This window comes from Heterocephalus glaber, unplaced genomic scaffold (genome assembly GCF_053883595.1).
Source record: "Heterocephalus glaber isolate CG9 unplaced genomic scaffold, H.glaber_assembly_v1.0 deba00001472, whole genome shotgun sequence".
Taxonomy (NCBI): domain Eukaryota; kingdom Metazoa; phylum Chordata; class Mammalia; order Rodentia; family Bathyergidae; genus Heterocephalus; species Heterocephalus glaber.
Window position 1 is genome coordinate 12,122,934 of NW_028258315.1, and position 21,006 is coordinate 12,143,939.

Genomic DNA, 21,006 nt, shown 5'->3' on the forward strand with positions numbered 1-21,006 from the left:
TCCACAAAAAGAAAATTTATAGAGTATGTGAGTTATTTCATGTTCCAATAATCAAACACTTCTCAAGGTCACACAGCTAAATGAATGAAGCCAGAAATATAATCTCAAATTGTTTGGTTCTTCCCATTATATCTTTTAGTCCTATATGATATTGGAGATGAGGACACACCTAGCAAAGACATGAACAGATATTTGGAGGTACGCAGATGTCCCTGAATCTCCACACATTCAAAGATAGAGTGTCTCAGTGCCATGAAGTATAGATGTGGTAACTGACTCATTTTATACTATTATGGTGAGCTTCTTAAAGGGACATGCTGCCTTTATTTACTTGGAAATTATCACAAGGGGATGATGGAGTCTCTGTCTCCTAATTTGAATTGCAAGGTATACAATTTGCTTCTAAGGGCAATTTGCTTAAATCCTCATGGAAATTTCTTATAATTCATTTTCCCTCTCATGACCAATGCAAAATGTAACTATAGAAAATTTAGACAATATAAGTAAACAAAGCAAAACAAAGCTCAACTAACCCTATCATCTAAAAATAGGTATATCTTCCAATGTGGTGAATATCCTTACATTCTTTTTATACACATGAACATACCATGCACATGCATACTTATTAAATGTATATAAAGTTCCTTAAATTTATTATCTTTAATTTTCTGTTTTAATTTTTAAAATAATAAAAATAATTCTTACCTTGGAATTGTTTGTTGGTTTTAACTGATATATGAAATAATCAGATACAGTTTGGGCTAAGAAAGACAGGTCAACCATGCTTAGATTTTGTCCCAAAGGTGACTTCACCAACTGGGCTGATGTCCCTGGATCTATTCTGTCATTATTTACTAGCCAGAGTCTCTGACTAATACTCTGTGATCTGATTACTGTCATCAGCCCATGTGTAGACACAACAGAATACAAATCAAATATCCACCTAATCTATATCAGGCAGTCCTTCCCTTCTAGACGCATATATTAAGGAATTGTTGTGTTTTCCCTCTCCACAACCACAACCTGCTCTTATTCTTATTAAAAGGGAGATGTAGCACTTCCTTACCGACAATTAGCAAGTTCCTAGATCTTTGGAATGTTTCATTTAACAGTATAATCATCATCATAATAGAACATTACAGCCAGAGAATACTTAATGGAAATAGCTGGCTTTACAGATGATAAAACTGAGCCTCAGGAAGAAAGGAAAGCCAAGATTGTTTATTAAACTCTAACATGTGGCAGAAAATATGCATATTTATTTTACTCCAAACCGTAAACTTTCGAGTTAAACATTACTGACCCCAACTTGTATGAAGTTAAAGTTCCTCAGAAGGATCAAAAATTGACTTAATACCATTCAACTAGGAAGAGATAGAAACAAGATTCAAACATTTGTTTTTCTAGTGTCCCCTACCACACCCTTCCTTTCTAGGGTGGGGTAACTAAGTCAGAAAGCTACTAGATGGTGGTAACTAAGTCAGGAGCTAGAAAGAACTCAATCTCCTGTCCATGTCTCTCTACACACTGTTGTCCTCTTATATAAGGACCACCAACAGACTCAAGCCCATACACAGTTTTTACTTCTGAGCTTTTTTGCAGGCAGTCAAGCTCAGCAGTTTGCTATGCAAAGATCTTTGCATGAATAGGTCACCCTTTTGTACAATGAACGTGATTTAGGGACATTAGGACCTTTAGGATTTAAATTATGTCATTAATTACCATCTATATTGCAAGTCAACCATGCAGAAAACACCAAATTAAAATGAATAAGGCTCGCTATTACCTGTACTATTAGATAAGATTGGAAAAGTGACTTGTATATCTTAAGCAGACATATTCAGTATTTAAATAATAGAAAACTGCTTGAGTTTATGTCCAACTCAATTCAACAGCTAAATCTTGAAGCACATTTTCCTTTTCTGCATCTAGCATGTTTTCGCAGCCAGCCCCCAGTCACTCTGCACAGTGTCTACTTTAAGAAACTGGGAGGAAAGGAAGCAGTGAACATTTGTTTCCCGCCTACCATTTGTCAGGCTCTGTGTTAGGTGTTTTACATTTGTTACATAATGTTTTATCCTCCCAAGGCCCAGTAAAAGAGTTCATTTTATTTTTAGTGTACATATGAGGAAATCAAAGCTTAGAAAGCTAACTTTTTTAAAAAACAAGATCTAATAAGTATTAAGCTTGGGAATTTTGCCAAGGTTTAATTTCACAGCCACAGCCTTCCTGGGAACTGGCTCATAGAAATATTTCTAACATTATAAACTCTTATCAAGCATTTCCTTCTCAGTGACTCTGTATGGATTACATGATCGAATCCTCGTAGTGGTCCTAGGATATGGGTCTTGTGTTAGTCTCATCTCAATAGGTGCCTAAAGAACAGTGACTCAAATGAGACCATGCAACTATTAAGTCTAAAATTTGGATGCAAACTCAGGGAGGCCAGCCTCAAAGCTTGTTCTGTTGTTAACCAGTCATTCATGTTTTCTGAAAGGAATATAACATCCTTGTTAGCTTGCTTAAATATTTATATGAAGTAAAAACACAGTGTCACAGGTTGGAAGAAATAAAGAAAGAGGAAGATACTAATTCTCTTAGTGGTGCTGGAGAGGGGTGGGATAAAATCATTTCTGCATGATAGGTGGGCACAGTTCAGGCAGCCAAAGATGGGGAAGAAAAGGAAAAGAGATTTATCCACCAGAATTTTCTCTGTCATTTTGTTGTTCTTTGGATCTTCACTGTCTTGAAATTTGTCAATTGATCCATCAAACTGGTTAAGATTTTGGTTTTCTGATGCACAAAGACAACATCTATGTACTTAGGACTGATTCTGTGGGTCCATGAGAACCCATGGCATTACTTATCTATTGCTTCATATCAAATTATTCTAAAACTTAGTGGCTTAAAACAACAACTACTTATTATTTCATATGTCTTGTGGGTCAGAAATTGGGGATTGTTTTTGACAGCAGTTCTGGTTCAGGGTCTCAGGTGACAATCAAGCTATTGGCTAGGGCTGCAGTGACCTGAAGGTTTCACTGGGATCCCCAGGTGGTTTTTGCACATGACACTTGACAGGAGACCTGGGTTCCTTGTCACATGAGCCTCTTCATCGGCACCATAGGTGTCCCCATGACATTGTAGCTGGCTTTCCCAAAGCAAGGGATTCAAAGGGAAAGCAAGGTACAAACTACAGTATTGTTATGCTCTAACTGTAAAAATGATATATCACCACTTCCACCATATTTTAGTGGTCACAGAAACCAACACTGATTCACTGCAGGATGGGGTTACACAAGGGCTGGATACCAAGAGTTCGGGATCACTGGGTGCCATGGTGGAGGCTGGTTACCACCACACACAAAGTCTTTAAGGGAGCAGAAATTTCTAAAGAGAAAGAAAACAGCTCCTATCCACAAACAGGTCTTGTTAATATATCTCATAATATTGCATAAATCAAAATATAGGCCATCTAAGAGAGGATTGCCTTGCCAATGTTAGGTTAGACATTGAATAGTTTAGATATCACTTTTACCCTGGCATCAATTCAAGGACAGTGGATGCACTTTGAGACCATAATGTTAAATAAAATAAATGAGACACCCAGGCTTAGACATTGCATGGTATTTCCTAAATGAAAAACTCAAAATACAAATAAAGAACACAATAAAAGATAATAGGATGGGAAGATAAATCTTTTGCAAAAGGGAAGGAGACCAAGACTTGGAGAGAGGGCAAAGGAAAGGGATAAAAAAGGAATTAACTTGTGTTATGTATCTGTACCAGTTCCCCAAGGTGAATTAATCATTATGTACTGTAAATATGTACTCATAAAAAAGAAAGAAAGAAAATCTAGATTTCTAAGCCTTAAAGAAGAGTCAGAACAAGGTTACTAGATCCAGCAAGACATCCACTCTTCTCCCTGATGGGGTTACCCTACAAAATTAGCCAGAAATAAAAGGGAATAACACTAGAACTGTATGAAGCAGACTGCTCCTTTAATGATAAATTAAGCAGAGAGAACTAAGATGAACCAGTAGTAGTTCCTCAGATTTTTGGTTCTCTAGAAAACTTTCTATAAATATAGAAAAAGAAAAATGTTCCAGGATCTATACACTAAATTAGTTGCAATAAAAAGCCAGTCCAAAAAACATTTTAGATATATTTATGATAAACCTATTTAAGATATACAAGTCACTACGACAAGTTGCATTGACATTATAGTTAATACTGCTTATCCCCATCGTTTACATTTTGTATTTTCTACATGAATGGCTTTCAATATCATCATTGTAATTGATGACATTGTACTGGATTTAATTGCGAGGTGTAAAAGTTCTTATATTTGTAACATGTTAGATATGAAAAGTAGTGAAATATACTCAAATCTATCCAGCCCAGATTCTGAGTCTGCTTGACTTAAAAACACAAGAGTCATTTTTTTTTATTCATTGAGTTTATTGGTACAGTTTAGGTGTACATTATGATGACATTCATCATAGGGAGTTTGTATGTGTATGTGATGTATCTTGGTTCTTATTTTTTCCCATTCCCCTTCTTTCCTTTCCACCCCTCCCTATCCACAGAAGTTTTGTTTCCATAACTTCCTACTTTTCTTATTTTTTTCTTTCCCTTCTTTCCTTTCCCCTACCCTCCCTTCCTAGTTCCCCTTCCTCTTTGACATTTTCTTCCTGTTTCATAATATCTATTATACATTTTAGACCTCATTGACACTTTTTTTCTCACACCAGAGAAACAATTTGGTTTTATACATGTGTGTCCTATTATTTCACTTAAAAGTATGGTCTCAATATGCATCCATTTAGCTGTAAATGACTCTAGTTTATCTTTATGGCTAACTAGTACTCCATTTTATTTTAAAAAATGCATCTTCTCTATCCAATCACCAGGGGATGGGCATTTGGGCTGTTTCCAGGATTTAGCTATTACAAACTGTGCAAACATGTGTGAACATGGGTATACATATTTCATTGTGGTATGATGCTTTTAATTCTCTTGGGAAGACATCAAGAAGGGGATAGCTGGGTCAAATGGAACCTCTGGTTTTAGTTTTTTGAGCTATCTCCACATTGATTTCCACAGTGGTTGCACCAGTCTGCACTCCCACCAACAGTAGAGACGGGTTCCTTTTTCCCCACACCCCTGCCAGCATTTGTTATTGGTTAATTTCTTGAAAGCAGCCACTCTTCCTGGCGTGAGGTGGAATCTCAGTGTGTTTTCATTTGCATCTCACGGATGTCCAGTGATATTGAGCATTTTTTCATATATTTATTTGCTGTTTCTACTTCTTCATCTGAGAAATCTCTATTCATTTCAAAGGCCCATTTTTTGGACTAGGTCTTTAAATTTAGGGTGTCTATTTTTTTGAGTTCTTTATGTATTCTAGATAGTAGTCCTTTGTCCGAAGAACAGCTGGTAAAAATTTTTTTCCCACATTGTGCATTGTCTCTTCACTCTGTTGATGGTTTCTCTTGCTAAGCAAAAGCTTTTTAATAAGATGAGATCCCAGTTGTTGATTCTTTGTGATAGTTCCCATGTCAATTTTTAACAAAAATTCAAGGATCTCTGATAAATCTAGAACTGCAACTCTTCATATCAAAACTGTACTTTTCCACAGCCTGTGGAAGTATCTGACAATGATAATTTTTCAGGAAAATTTAAAATAAATATGGAGTATTATCTCTAATCTTTGAAAACTCTCCAAAATAAAAAGGAATAAATGTTATTTTAGCACTCTAACTTTCAATAGAACTAAATTAAAACCGACAGAAGAGTTGCACACACAAAATAGTACAAAGAACACCTATGTACTCTTGCCTCATACTCACTTACTGATGACATCTCACCCAGTCGTCTCCCGCCTGTTTCCATCATTTCTGGCTCTCATCTCTATGTATCTATCTAGAATACAAACATATGTGTGTGTCTGTGTGTGTCTACATTCATATACTTCTGAACTATCATGGCTCTGTATTTTTACTACTTTAGTGTGCATTTTCTAAGAATTGGTTTAGTCTTCTTCATAACCACAACACACCTATAAACTGTAGTAAATGTAACATTCATATTTTAATTTAATCTCTTCCACGTCTTAACCACTTTCTCATCACTGGGACAAAATACCCAATAGCCACAACTTAAAGGGAGGGAGGTTTGTTTTGGCTCATGACCGTAGTCCATGGTCAGCTGGCTCCAACATAGAAACTGGATGGCAGGGGGCCTGGGGGAGGAAATGTGCTCATCCCCTGCATCCAGGAAGCAGAGAGATAGAGGAGGAACAGGGAAGAGAAGAATCTACTTTTTCAGGTCATGCCTCCCCCAGTGAACCCCCTCCAACCGGGTCCCAGCTCTTAAGAGAGTATTTGGCTACTCGGTTTATCAATGGATGAACCCACTGATGAGCAACCCTGAGATCCAATCACCTTCCACACACACGTGGGAATTTGGGGGATATTTTAGACCTAAACCATAATACTCATCAATCTTCTATCACAGCATATGACCCTTGCTTATTCTTGAACTCCAAATAAGTGGACTTATACAATGAATTCTCTTTAAAAACGGATTGTTTACTCAACATTACGTCTATGGGATTCCCCCACATTACTACTTATAGCCATAATTTGTTCTTTTTCATTTTTATGTAGTATGATACTCAAACTATTACAATTACTTTTATATTTTTTCCACTGATGGCCATCTGGATTGTTTCTGGCCATTTTAAGAAAATCTATTATGGACATGCTTGGAAAATATATATATATATATATATATATGGTTTTATCTATGTTTATTTAAATGCATAGTTTTCCAAAGTGATTTTCGAGTTTATATTTGATCAAAAATGGCTGAATACTCCAATTCTTCCATATCCTCAGCAATCATCAGAATTGAATGATTCTTAAATTTTAGCCACTGAGGTTACAATTTCAACTTACCTATGAGCCCATTCATATGCTCATTGTCACTTGCATAATGTCTTTTGGTGAAATGTCTGGTCAAGTCTTTTTCTTATTGTTTAAGGATTTATTGTGTAGTCTGGGTCCAAGTCTGCAGGTTTCCTTTTCACTCTCATAATAGTGTTTCTTAAAAAAATAAGTGTGCTTATAGTTTATTTCTACCAAGTTGTGGCATATAGTATTCTGCTAATATTCTCTTATGGCTAAAGGATCCATAGTGATAACCCCTTTGTTACTGCTGGTGTTGATAAGTTGTATCTTCTCTTTTTATCTTTGTTACTCTTGCTACAGGCTAGTCAACTTTATTGATTTATTTTTGAGGAATGACTTTTTTGTTTCATCTGTTTGTTGTTTTTCTGTTTTCAATTTTACTGACTTCTGCTTTTATTTTTATTAATTCCTTCGCCTGCTTGATTTGAATTTTTTTCTCCTCTTTTTCTAAGTTTCTGAGGCAGGAGTTTTGATTACTGATTTGAGACCTTTCTTTTTCTCAAAGTAAGTATTTGATGTACTATTGTAGGTATGTCCCACATATTTTGATATGTCACATTTAATGGTGTCTTGTGATAAACAGTTATTATTTTTAATGGCACATCCTACTTTTATGGTCAGTGCTATTTAAAAATCTTTGCTAAACCCATAAAAATATTTTCCTGTGAAAAACATTTCTTCTAGAAATGTTAGTGTTTGTCTCTTACATTTAAATCCACAATCCATTTGGAGTTGGATTTTGTGTGTGGTATGAGGTAGGGATGAAGATTTATTATCTTCTACCCTGAGTATGTAAGGAGGCAAGAACTATTTATGAAAAAGCCCATCCCACTACACTGTGGTCAGAATTTTGTCATAGTTAAATGACTGTTCATACTTGAGATTATTTTAGGATATTCTGTTCTCTTCTACTGGTCCACTTATCTTACATTCTTGCCATATTCTGTGCCTTTGTCATAATTATTAAAACTATCTATTGCAAATCCTACAAGTTTCTTCTCCTTTTCCAAGATTGTGCAGTCTAGTTTTCTCCCTTTGTGTTTTAATATGCAGTGTCAAATCAGCTTTTCAAATTCAAAGAAAAAAAGCAGAGACATGATTGGAATTTCATTGATACTATAGATCAATTAGAAGAGATTGCTGCCTTAACAGTACTGTATCTTTCAAACCATGTTTTCAATTCTTGATGCTTTCAATCCTTGTGTATTTCCCCTATTTCCAATTTATTTAGGCCTTCTTAACTTCTTTCAGCATATTTTCTAGTTCTTTATGTAGAGGTCTTGCTTATCTTTTGTTAAGTTTATTCAGTTTTTTGATGCTATTGTAAATGATATTTAAAATTTTATTTTTAAAATTTGCTAGTACATAGAAATAAAATTGATATTTCATACTAACATTACATCCAGTGAGACTGTGGATTCTTAAGGATTCTGTATGTACACATTCATAACAATTTTATTCTTGCTTTCAAATCAGTTTTTTACCTCTTAAATTTCTTTTGCTTGCCTTCTTGCTCTATCCAGGACTCTTAGAACAATATCGAATAGAAGTGGTGACAGTGGGCATAGTGGGAGACTCCTGAAAACCTCAGTGCATGGATCTCATCCCTAAAATTCTGGTTCAGTAGGTTTACATGAGGAACCTAGGAAAATACATATTTTGCAAGTATTCCAAGTACTCAGATATAAGAGTATTCTAGAAACACACGTTAAACACTATTTTAGGGGATACATTTTACTCACTTGCACAATTTTCTTAATAAGATTGGAATAGTGCAACCTTATTTTTTTCTCCTTTTCCCACCTCCAGTCTCTTCCATGCATTGATAGTTATATAAAATATTTTTTGAGTACCATATTGTGCTTCTCTTGTTTTGGTTCTAGCTCTGGAAAATATACATGTAATGATCTAGAGTTTTAAATTTTTTTTGTATATCCTTTAATTGGTACATTTTAGGTGTACAATATAATGACATTCATCATTGGAAATTTGCACCTTTACATAATCTCTCTTGGTTCTTATTTTTCACCCTTCCCCTGCCTTCCCTTCAACCCCTTCATCCCTCCCTATTTACAAAGACTTTGTTTCCATTGTTCCATTTCCTCATATTAATTCCTTTCTCTTCTTTCCTTTCCCCTACCCCTCCCACTTCCCCCTCCCCTTTGCCCCTTTTCTTCCTATTTCATATATTTCATACCTTGTAGTCCTTATTTACACTTTCAGTTTCTCACAGTAGAGAAACTATTTGGCATTTACATATGTGTGCCCTATTTATTTCACTTAAGAATATCGACTCAGTGTGCATCCATTTAGCACTACTTAGCCATCAAAAATGAGAAATTAGAGTTTTAAATTATTGACTGGCTTTGGAAAGGAAAAAATGTCTTTTCCTAGGTAAAGTCATATTTTAGAAAGAAGCAATAATTCTCAAAAACTATATTTGTAAATTGTTGAGGTCACTGTTGAATTCAATCCTTTCTATATACATACTCATATCCACATCAGTGCACACCCAATCATATGGACATTGTCACATGATGGAATAAATGAGGGAATAACTAGATTTTAGAGGATTCAAAGTTTCATAAAATAGACTTAGATAATATGAAATCACTTTAAGGAAATAGAAATTCCAAGCATCATTAGAGACCAAAGGGGAAAATGTGTATTTTTAGATTAAGAGATAAAAGATGTCATCGATGTTTATTGAAAGGAGTAGAAATATAAGAATAGCTACAAATAATTATAGAGTTGGGATTAGGTGGGACATTTAAGGTCACGTTATTTGACCCTTGCATTTTGTTACTTAACTGAGGCCCATCCTGGCAGAGTGACTTGTCCAGTGTGACCCAGTGACAGAGTGGTGATCCTAGGATCAGCACGCACCATCCCAGACTCCCATCCCCATATTCTTTCCATGAGTCATCAAATACTTTATAATACAGAGTCATGAACATAAAAGGAATCTTCAAGAGTAAAGACTGGAAATCTCATGACAAGTCCACAAACAGGAGCCATTCATACAGGATAAGAGTGGGGTTCAAGAAAACAGATTGATTCTGTGAAAGGACTCTTAGAGAGAGTGGAAGACAAATGTGAAGAAGAGGGCAAAGTGAAAAGAGAATAAAAAAATAATTAAAGGCAAACTAAATGGAAGATAATCATTTTCCGATGGAAGATAATAATCAGGAATGAAACGTCATAAAAGAATTCAAGAGCATGGAAAAAAGATAAAGTATTTTATGTCCATTTTCATCAAAAGTAGATCTTTCTAGAATTACTTCAATAATAAAATAATTGGTAATGAAATAGTATGAACGTACATTTAAACCCCTTTGAAGAGGGGTTAAGCCAGAAGTAGTAAAAATATTAAGTTCCCAGGTGTCTTAGTCACTTTCTCATCACCAAAACACAGTACCTGGTACCTGCAACTTAAAGGAAAGGTTTATTTTGGCTCACACTTTGTAGATGTTTCAGTCCCTAGTCAAGCTGGTTCCAAGGCCGGCTGGCATGTCACAGGGGTATGGCAGAAGGCAGACAGGAAGGAGAGAGACAGAGGGGGGGAGAGATACCCAGGGACAGGGAGACGTGTGATCCCTGGTCACACCCCTAGCAACCCACTGACCAGGCTTTACCTCCCAACATCATATTTAGTTTTCAATTCATCATACTTCCCTCCATGCTTTCATCTCTCCTAAAAGCCTCACCTATGAGCTCATGAGCCTTTGGGGGGACAGCTAGGTATAAACCATAACACCAATCCTCTAAAGTGTTACATAAATAAGAAACAGTGTTTCAAAGATGTAGGTCTCTATATCAAAACCGTGGATATATAAAATCAGAGCAACATTGGGAAATGTAAGGCTAGCCATTTCTGCAAATGACTTTAGCATTTTTCTGTAAACTTGGCTAATGAATAAAAATACAAAGGGATGGGAAATCCCATGCATTTTGAACAAATCACGGTGCGTTATTTCAATGGAGATATAGTTTATACAACTGTTTGAGTTTATTTCCTTACCTTTTGCACTCCCTTAACAACCTAAACCTAAATGTTATAATTATACTGTTGGTTTACAGCCTGATTAGCATGTAAAAATATTAACTTTCATAATTCACTTGATAAGCCAAAGATCCCTCTTGTTGTCTCTTGGAATAAGAGGATCTATTTTTAATCTGTGTTTAACAGAAAATAAATGTGATATAATGGTAAGGCAGAAGTCATAGAAAAGTAATTTTAAAATGTGGCTAGTACACCAAATATATGTACTAAGAAAATCAATACACCATCAGTATTCCATATGCATGAGTTCCTCATATACAAAATCAACAGCAGCAATATTAGAAAAAAAAGCACATCTGTATGAAATATATACAAATGTTTTGTTTTTCTTGTTATTCCCTAAACAATACAGTATAACAATTATTTATATAGCATTTACATTATAAGAATTATGTAGAATCTAATGATGATTTAAAGCATACAATAAGATGTGTATAATTCTATGGAAATGCTACGCTGTTTTATATGAGGGACTTGAAAATTTGAGGATTTTGGAATCTCTGGTGGGGTAGAGATTGCAACTAATTCCATGTGGACACTGACTGCTCACTAAGGACACAGGACTTGAAATCAGGCAGACATGGTCTTGGTTCCCAATGTAGCCACCCATTAGTTATCTAGCCCTCCTCCCCATTTTTCCCTTCTCTCCATGGGCTCTCCCCACCTTCCCTCCTTTCCTTCATTCAAAAATGTCAGTAGAGCATTCATGAAAAGTGTATAGCAAAGAAATTTGTCATGTATTTACATGAGCATAGGTACAGGTGCAGAAATGAGCCAGACTTGGGCCAATTCTCAGTAGCCTAAAGGTAGATAATGGAAGACAGGATTTAAGGACCAATTGAAGTCAAATTGTCAAGAGCCCTGAATGCAAAAAGCAGTTTCAGATTAGAACTGACCAACAGTTAGAACTTAAGTGGCTAGGGAGGCAGTCCAGGACTGGAAGGCTAAAGGAGGGGACAACTTCAAGAGGGATAGATTGCTAAATACTTCAAAGAAACCAAGAAAAGGATGGATCTAATTGTTAGAAAGACATTGACCTTTTAAAATAGTGTTGATGGAGTGATGAGAATAGAAACCAGTGCTGGGATGAAAGAAGGGACTTGAGAGTAAAAACTGGACCCAGAAAGTCCTAGAGTTCCACGGGAAGGTTAAACAGAGTGGCAAAGAAATAGTGTGGTGGAGACAGGGGAAGCTGCAAGGTCAATGGCAGACACATTTTTCTTTTTCTTAAATTCGGTACATTTCAGGTCTACAATACGCTTACATTTACCTTTGGGTGCTTGGACCTGTCCATGATGGATCTTGGTTCTCACTTTTTCCCCATTACCTGGGCGCCCTTCACCCCTAAACCCTTCCCTATTTACATACTTTGTTTCCATTATTTTTCTTTTCTCATAATTTTTCCTTTCCCTTCTTTCCTTTCCCCTTCCCCTCCCACCACCCCTACCCCTTTGGACCTTTTCCTACTTCAAAGTATCAATTATTAGTTATTACTCCTTTTAGTCCTTATTTACACTCTCAGTTTCTCATACTAGAGAAACTATTTGGTATTTACACGTGTTAAATCAAGATTGATTGATTGATTGATTTTTTGGTACAGGGGATCGAACTCGGGTCCTCGCGCTTGCGCAGCAGGCGGCAAAACTGCTGAGCTAAATCCCCGGCCCCAGACACATTTTTCTTAACCTGAAGAATGCAAAAGATCAGTGAAGTTTCTAGGCTGAGGAAATATAGAAGGAGAGAGAAGCTGAGGTGGAGAAGAGAGCTTGCAGAGTTGGGGTGGCTCTCCTGACTCTGAAGGGCGTGACCCCACCCTGAGAGTCCCTTTGTACCAGAGGGTACCAAGGTAAGGCTCTCTCTATTCCAGAGGAGAGCACTTATTAGATAGAAGAGTGGCAACATCAGCGCACACAAAAGACCAAGTGATAGAAGTTGCAAAAAGACAAACATGAAAGAGTTTAGCCCATCAATAGCTGCAGTGGAAGGATCAAACCATTCTGATTTACACCCCAGAAACCTTTCTGCTGCTGCTTCTATGTTGCAGGGAGCAATGTGGGCCAGCAGTGCGAACGTTCAAAGGGTGAAAAACCCCTTGAAATTCACCTCTCCTTCAGAAACAATGACACAGGATGGTAGAGAGTACAGGTCCAACCCAACGACTATCATTTGTGCTGTACATAACCAAGTCAAGGGAAAAGTGGAGGTTGAAATGAATGGGTATTTAGGTAGAGATAAATACATCCTAGAAGTTAGTAGTTGTACCAGAGGGCCACTCAATTCTTTGAGAATATGCCTGCTGGGTGCTCAAAATTATCATCTCTAGAGATCTTACTGCCGAACAGCTTTCCAACTTAACCACACTTTCTACTCCTCCACCTCTAAGTTGTAAGGGGCCCATAAGGAGCTACGGAGGCTCTCAGGTCAGCCTCGATCTCCATTTGAGGTCTGGCTTGGGAGAAACTGGGCAGAGGGCTTCCCTGGGTACGATGCCCTCCTGCAGGACAAAGTGAGCAGGGTTGGCAGCTTGGAGTTTGCAGCCCAAGAGTAACAGCCGCAGGCAGAGCACCAAGGCTGCCCATGTGGCCTGGCAGCCCAGACTAGAGGATCCCCTGGGTAAGGAGACCTCAGCCCGCTGCTCTGGAAAAGCAGAGTAAGTGCACCTGGCAGGAGGGCTCAGTGCTGAGTGGCCACCTTTGCTTTGGAGTCTTCCTTTTCGCAGGACGCTTTCTTTGCCAAGGGCTGCGGACCGGGGCTGTGGGCAGGAGGCGGGTTGGGACCGGAGCACCGACCCCCGGTGCTGCGCTGGCCTTGGGGTTAGGGGAGCACAGGCCAGGGAGCGCCTGGTCTCTGCTCCAGTCCACAAATCCTGACCGGGTTTTCTCTCTCTCCCTTCACCCTTTTCTCTCCTTCGCTCTTTCTTTCCCGCTCCCTCCTTTTCCCCTTTCCCTCTCTCCCCCCTCCCGCCCCTTCCCTCCCTCTCCCCTCCCCCTCTGCCTGTGTGCGTTCTCCCCTCCCTCCTCCCCTTCTCGCCTCGCCGCCTCCCTCCCCCTCTGCGTCTCCTGCTCCTCTCAGCGCGCCGGGCGACCCTGCTCCTGCCTCCCACGTTAATGGCGGCATCTTCGGAGGACGACGTGGACCGGCGGCCCATCCGCAGAGTGCGCTCCAAGAGCGACACGCCGTACCTCGCCGAGGCCAGGATCTCCTTCAACCTGGGGGCAGGTGAGGACGCCCCTCGCTTCCTCTCGCCGCGCCCGCTCCTTCCCTCCCTCGCGCTCGGCTGGCTCAGCCCCCGCCCCTCCTCGTCCCTCCCCAGACTCCCTCCCCGCCCCTGCCCGCCGCCCGGCGCGGCTCGCGCTCTTTGTGTGCAGGCGTGTGCGCGCTGTGGGGGTGAGGGAGGGTTGCGTGGACCCCTCCACCCGCCAGCCGCCCCGAGCCACGCGCGGGCTTTCCCCTTCCAGGAAGGAAAGAAAGTGTAATTGGTACTGACAATGATCCCAGGAAGCCCCTAGAGCTCCTGCGCCTGGCGTGGCCCAAGGGTCTGGGGGGCGAGGCTGGCTGGCCCGGCTACTGCGGGGTGGAACTTGTTGGTGACATTCAGACGCTGGTGATTTTGACGGGTGGCTGCCACCCGGCTGGCTGGCGCGGTCGGAGTGGAGAGAGGGGCGGGGTCGACCGCTGGGAACTGAACCTTTCCCTCGCTCCAAGCACTTGGAGCAGTTGGAGAGCAGCCCTGGGGATGCTTGTCAACAGGACCCATGTTGGGCGATTCGGTGCTGTCATTAGAATTAGTGCTCAAAGTGGCCAAGAAAGAATTAAGTGAAAAGATAGCTGAGGTAGAGGAGGAAAGGAAAAAAGCTACTCAGAGATGGAAGGAGAGAGGAGGGAGGGGAGGAAGGAAGAGAGAGAGAGAAAGGAAACGGAAGGGAAGGACAGAGAGGAAGGTAGAACGGGACAGCAGGAGGGAGACTGAGGGCTGCCTCAGTCGGGTCCACTTCCAGGTACCTAATACGAAATGCCAGAGTCTGCTGTTCGCACAGCTGCTGCTGTTCCAAACTCGCTCCTGATTAAGTTACTCTGGCCCTGGAGGAAGTTGTTCACCACTACATTCACAGATTCACAGTGCTGCCTGTGCCCAATGACTGCTAAGCCTCAACCCTAGCTTGTGTCCCCTCCTCTCCAAAGTCTCTTACTATTCTAGCAACTCTAGTGCAACTCCAGGGCTTTTTGCCCTTTTGACTTACTTTCAAAGTAAGTTTTCAAAAGGAGACAATACTTTTTTCTTTAGGAAACTAAATCTTTGAAAGTGGAGCTGAGTCAAATAAAATGCATGTGTGGGGGGGGCACACGTGTGCACGCAGGTATTGGAGCAAAGAAACCCTGCAAATGATGAGTATTTTGTATTCTGTTGAGGAGTTTGGGCAAAAGAGAACCTTGGGCATGAAGAAAGAGAAAGCACTGCTAAGTAAGCACAAGAAAGGGAATTGAACGTGCCTGAGTAGTGACTGGCATGTGATTTTCCTGTCTTGTTGATTTGGTTTTTAAAATCATATCCATCCCATTACTTCTGAAATGATTACCTTTGACTTTGGGGTTGGAGAAAAGAGAACTTGACTGAGGAAGTTGTGGTTGGTTTTGCTGGCATTGCTGTAGTAGTTCATGGTGCTCATGTCAGAATTGTGAATTGAGAATCTCCTGTTTGTCTATTCCAGATTAAGCAGATGGGCATGGGGTGTCTTTTAAAGGACTGAGAAGAGCTTCTTTTAGGGCCAGGGTTATTTTCCCAACCCAGTGATATTGAGCATTACTCCGTCGGACCCTCTGTTAACAAACCCGGCTATGATTCTTCATAGCTGATTCTTCATAATGTCTTGGCTTAGTACAAAAGAAAAAGAGCTAAAGCGGCAGTTAGTAAAGGTTGCTTACCTTATGGTAGTAGTTGTATAACAGAGCAAAAAAAAAGGCCTAAATGAGAGTTTCAAGTTTCAGCTACTATTCAATTAAGTTGAACCACTTTGCCAACAGATTAAACCCAGTGACTTGCAATGTTTTATTCTGTTTAAATTTCTCTGGAGTCCAATTAGAAGATTGACTCAGGCAGGAGTTGTCTCCCTCTCATCTGGAAATAAACAAGCTAGACAAGTACCCATTCCCTTCTGGTTATCTCTTAAAATACCCCTAAGTGCAAAGTGATAAAAGAGACAACAGACAGAAAGAGAAATATTGTGGAAAGGATGTTGGTGGAGTGGGAAGGGCACCTCCAGGAGCTCTTCCCTGAGGCCGGGGAGCTGTCCTTTCCCGGTGGTGCTGAAGCGGAGAGCAGTGAGGCGTGTAAGATGGACAGAGGAGGGAGGCTCTCTCGGTGTTGGGGGGGGGGGGAGGGGTGCGGGAGAACTATCTCTGCCCACCTACATTTGCCGCCTGTTTACCACTCCTCACGCCCACTGCTCCACTGTTCAAATCGGGCATTCTTTTGCTCTAGTTTTACACCGGCTGCTCACTCCTGGCGCTTTGTTTATTTTCCAGCTGGTTTCTGGTTGCTTTCCTAACAAAGTAAGATGCACTCGCAGATGTGCTTTTCCCCCGCGTTTAAAAGTAATTGTAACCCTTGATTTTAGAAAGCAAGCAGCCTTGTTTATCTCCTTGAGCAGCAAGTTGTAATTAAACTATTAGTGTCATTATCAGCATCGGGGAACACAGAAGCCTGCGAACTCCCAATAAATTACATAATCTGGGTATAGTAAGACTCTTGTTTGTCTCATAATAGCAATTTATATACAACTTAGCAAGCAAGGGTTCCTTTGCCCTTTCTTTGTATTCCTCTCATACCCTCAAATACTCATTTATTGTTTATTCTTTCCAGAAATTGTTTTAAACTACTCCGTGCATTATGCATAAATCCATTTTTAGTATTTTAGAGGCTTAGTACGCCATCAAGGAAATAAATATACACATATTGATTTTACTTGGCCCTCATGAAATCATTTGGCCACCAAGTTTATTCCACTAATCTGTAAAACTGAGCATAGTTTGCATATTAATTAAATACTAAAACATTAATTACATCTTGCCCATGATAGTACTTAATAATATCATTTTGGAAAGAATGCCACAGGTTGAGTGAAGGATATATTCTTTCACCAATAGTCCCAAGTCAGTCAACATAGAGCGCAAAGTGTGTGTCTTTCATCACTGCATGAAGACGATAATTTCAAGGTTCAAAATAACCTGAAAAAGTTGAGAACAGAAATTTTCTAAGGCTTATCTTTCATTTGACTGAAAGAACTTCTTTTTGGATTTTAAACTTCTGTTCAACATTTAGAAGATGCAAATATTGATTGCTGAAGATGGTATAAATGCTGAAGGAAATTAAGTCAGTGCATTTGCTGAAGGTGATCCAGACATATTAGGCCTCATTTAAAACTTGGGAAGTGGGTTTATTTCCTGAGAAATTCAAATGTGTTAAAAAGACATTCTGTAATAGAAGAGTATGTTCACACATTAGCAGCGAGTGTTTTGGATTATGCTCTCACTTAGTAATGAACATCATTGACATTTAGCTTGAAAGAGCTCACCCTGTCTTAGGAAGTCAATCACTTCCTGCATTGATGTGAATGTGGTGAGAATTTTCAGCACATGTGGCAGCTTCTTTCCTCTGTTTTGATATATTTTATTTATCTTTATACTGAAAAAACAAAGAAGAGTATCCAGTACATATAAGGTGCTAAACTGAAAATTTCTCTCTAATTGCACATTAAAGTAAATGAAAGTGTTATGATAAGGAGAAGAGTTAAGTACATCTAAAATTTCTTAAAGGGGTATCAAAGAAGGAATACTAATCATCCTGATAATTTAGGTGTATTTAAAGCACAGAAACAATATCAGGCATTACTGAGAAGAGTAAGTACTTTTATACTCATAAAGAGGTTTACACTTTATTGACATTTCAGAACAGCTTTGTGTGGGGGAGATTTTCAAATGCATAACATCATCAACTCTAGAGTGCTTATGCTGTTTGTAGAGCTGAAATCTGTTTTGGTGCCTAACATCACCCAAGTATCCTGTTTCTGACTTCCACTGGTTTCTCCCACTATGTCAGGGCAGAAGATAAAGGCAGTCAGGATTGGCTTGCTCTGTCTAGGGCATAAAAATAAATTGGTCTTAAATATGAAGTTAAAAGTTGAGTCTCAGAAGACATATTTTCCCCTTTATTGAGAAGAAAAAATCTTTATCCCTTAGCCAAATTATGAAAGCCCATGGCATTAAGAAGTGGCTACTCAGAATATGCTATCATCATTTAGCACTGGAAACTGTCCATGGATGAATTGGGAATGTTTTTATGCTAAACTGAGATTGTTTCATGAACCCAAAATATGGTAATAATCCTCTTTTATTATTTACTGAAGAAACATAGTGTATTCCTCATAATATTTTTGTTACTGATTTCAAATTAAAAGCAGGATTCTACAGTTCTAGTTTTTTATGTGGTGGCCCAAACTCTCCTTTTAGGAGTTGCTTCTCAAATTCAGCAGCTGGAATTCAAATGACTGAGGACGTTGCTGAGCTTCCCACCTTATGGGCCGAAGTTAAAAGCTAGCTCACCTCTTAACTTGTTGTCCTGCATGAAGGTGGTGCTAATGAAGATCACCCCAGATAAAATTAATAAATATAAACAAATTATAGGAAAGTGAGTAATTAGCAGTGTAAATAAATGGGTAAATGTTGAGCGTAGCCATTCACCACGTCATTGTTTCCACAACAGCCCCCACATTTATGAGATAACTAGAAGAGAAAGCCTGTATTGGGTAATTAAATGTCCTTTGGATCTATGGTCTGAGCATTATTATTTTTTTAAATATCGAAGGATTATATTTACTATTATCTTATGACCAAAGGATAAGTTATTCTTTGGTTTGTCTATAGATGTCTATATAATTTAATTCAATGGAAGCCCACAGAGGCATGTTTTATATGAAAAAAATGTGAAGCAAGAGTCCAAAGAAGTTTATTCTAATGCATGTCTTTACTATGGCCATTGGTAAGTCATTTAACCTTTCTGAGCTTCCATCATTTCCTTCTAACAATTTAAAATTTCTAAAGCCATCTCCAATCTAAAAATAACTTGTGTTTCTTCTAACTTTGTCTTTATTATTGAATATGAACTATATCACTGATTTAATATATGGTGTAGTCTTGCTTATGATGCATACAAGATAAGATAATTACAATAAGAATGAAAATAGTTGGCTACAGCAAAGTGATGTTGAATTTTAAAAGAATAATTATATATTATATAGACACACTTCTACATTTAAAATATTTAAAATTTTAATATTAAAGATTAGTCTTCAGCAGGCTAATGCTCTAAAAGATTTGTTGCATGATTGAATAAAATATTGGTGAAATCATAAGAATAAATGGAGTGCGAGTAAGCAAAATATGAATCTACTTTCTAATTGACATTTCAACTCTTTTAACATGTTCTCTTTTATAATTAAAATTAAATGGGTATGTAAGATCTACATTTTCCATTTAACCTTTTAGATTGCCAGGGGAGGTAAACATGTATGCAGATCAGCTAGAGAGAGAGTTCAGAACCGTTGCAATGTACTCCTGTAGAATTCACCGAGAATAATCCTAACCTAGGCACTGAACTGGCCATGAACTGCAAAGAACTGGTGTCCTTTTTTCTTCATAGGCAAATAAGCTACTGATCGTAATAAAGACAGCAATTGCACATTAGTACATTTTCACACCTAAAGCAAATATTTTAAACATTATTTATGGAGTTATTCTTTGATAAGTGCAACTCAAATTCATAACCATTATTTAGTATACAAGCAAAAGAATTAAAATTTGTCTGGAAACAAAGGTAATTTGTAGAGCTGACTTTTTCCCTCTTGACTTAATGAAGCAAAAGGGGACATACTGTACAAGCAGTGAACAAAAAGGAACTTGAAAAACAGATACAGCATGTTCCTCATTGTCTACTACAAGAGAAACTTGGGGTTTCACAGTGTATTTCACCACTATCCCTACCCATTTTGGTAGGTGATAAAGTGGATATAATTTAAAGGGAGGAAATAGAGCATGTTGACATTTTAAATACTTTAATTTATAAGTCTTTTATATAATGAAGGATAGTTAAATAAAAGACAAAATCAATTTTATAGCCTTATTGAATGGTGATGGACTCGTGACTTTCTATAGAGGTTACCAAAAGACAATAGGAATGATCTCACACCGGTAGCTATTTGTCATTTATGAATATAAGTGCTGTGTAAAAGCTCATAGGTTTCCTACTGATTTTTTTCTGCAACATTTTCACATCTTCAACTAATAATTCAACAGCAGACTCTCTGATAGTAAATACTTTGGATTTAGCTGTAGACATGAGGCTTTGGTTTTGAAACTATTCTAAACTTCAATATGCTCATTTGCCATTTATAGATGTAGAAAGCCCCATTATTCTGGATTTCTACCAACCAAACCACAAGTTGATTTAATATTAAATCATGGTTTAATCTGAGGTACAGAAAGAGCTTTATTACTCTTGAGTATTTCCCTTATTCCACCTACACCCTTTATTTGAGGAGTGGGAAAAATAACATGATACCACTCAATGAACAAATATTAATCGAGCAGTTAACTATGTAGCAGACCATTTTAGATACTTGGTATACATTAATGAACAAAACAAATAGCATCTTATCCTCATGAATTTTAACTTGTGAAAATGGATTGTGGACAATAAAAAACATCAAGTTCAGTATCCAAAATGTTCAGTATTCAAAATCCAAAATTTTATCCAATATGCTTAGAAACAGAAGAGTTTCAGATTTTGGATTTTTTTGGATTTGGGATATTCACACGGACTTTTATCAGTTGAGTCTTCCTCATCAAAAAATCCCAAAATATAATGATGTTGAAAAAGTTTCAGATTTTGGAGCATTTTTGATTTAGAATTCTTCA

General features: G+C 38.4%; 1 protein-coding gene across 4 annotated transcripts in view; it reads left to right on the top strand.

The window, feature by feature from the left end:
* Window positions 1–21,006, top strand: part of Phactr1 (phosphatase and actin regulator 1) — a 512,176-nt gene that overhangs the window by 12,556 nt on the left and 478,614 nt on the right. For all 4 annotated transcript variants that reach the window (XM_013073205.3, XM_004847676.4, XM_087181168.1 and 1 more), the window contains one exon: window positions 14,110–14,256. In XM_013073205.3, the coding sequence (XP_012928659.1) occupies window positions 14,110–14,256 (147 nt within the window). The remainder of the gene's footprint in view (window positions 1–14,109; window positions 14,257–21,006) is intronic.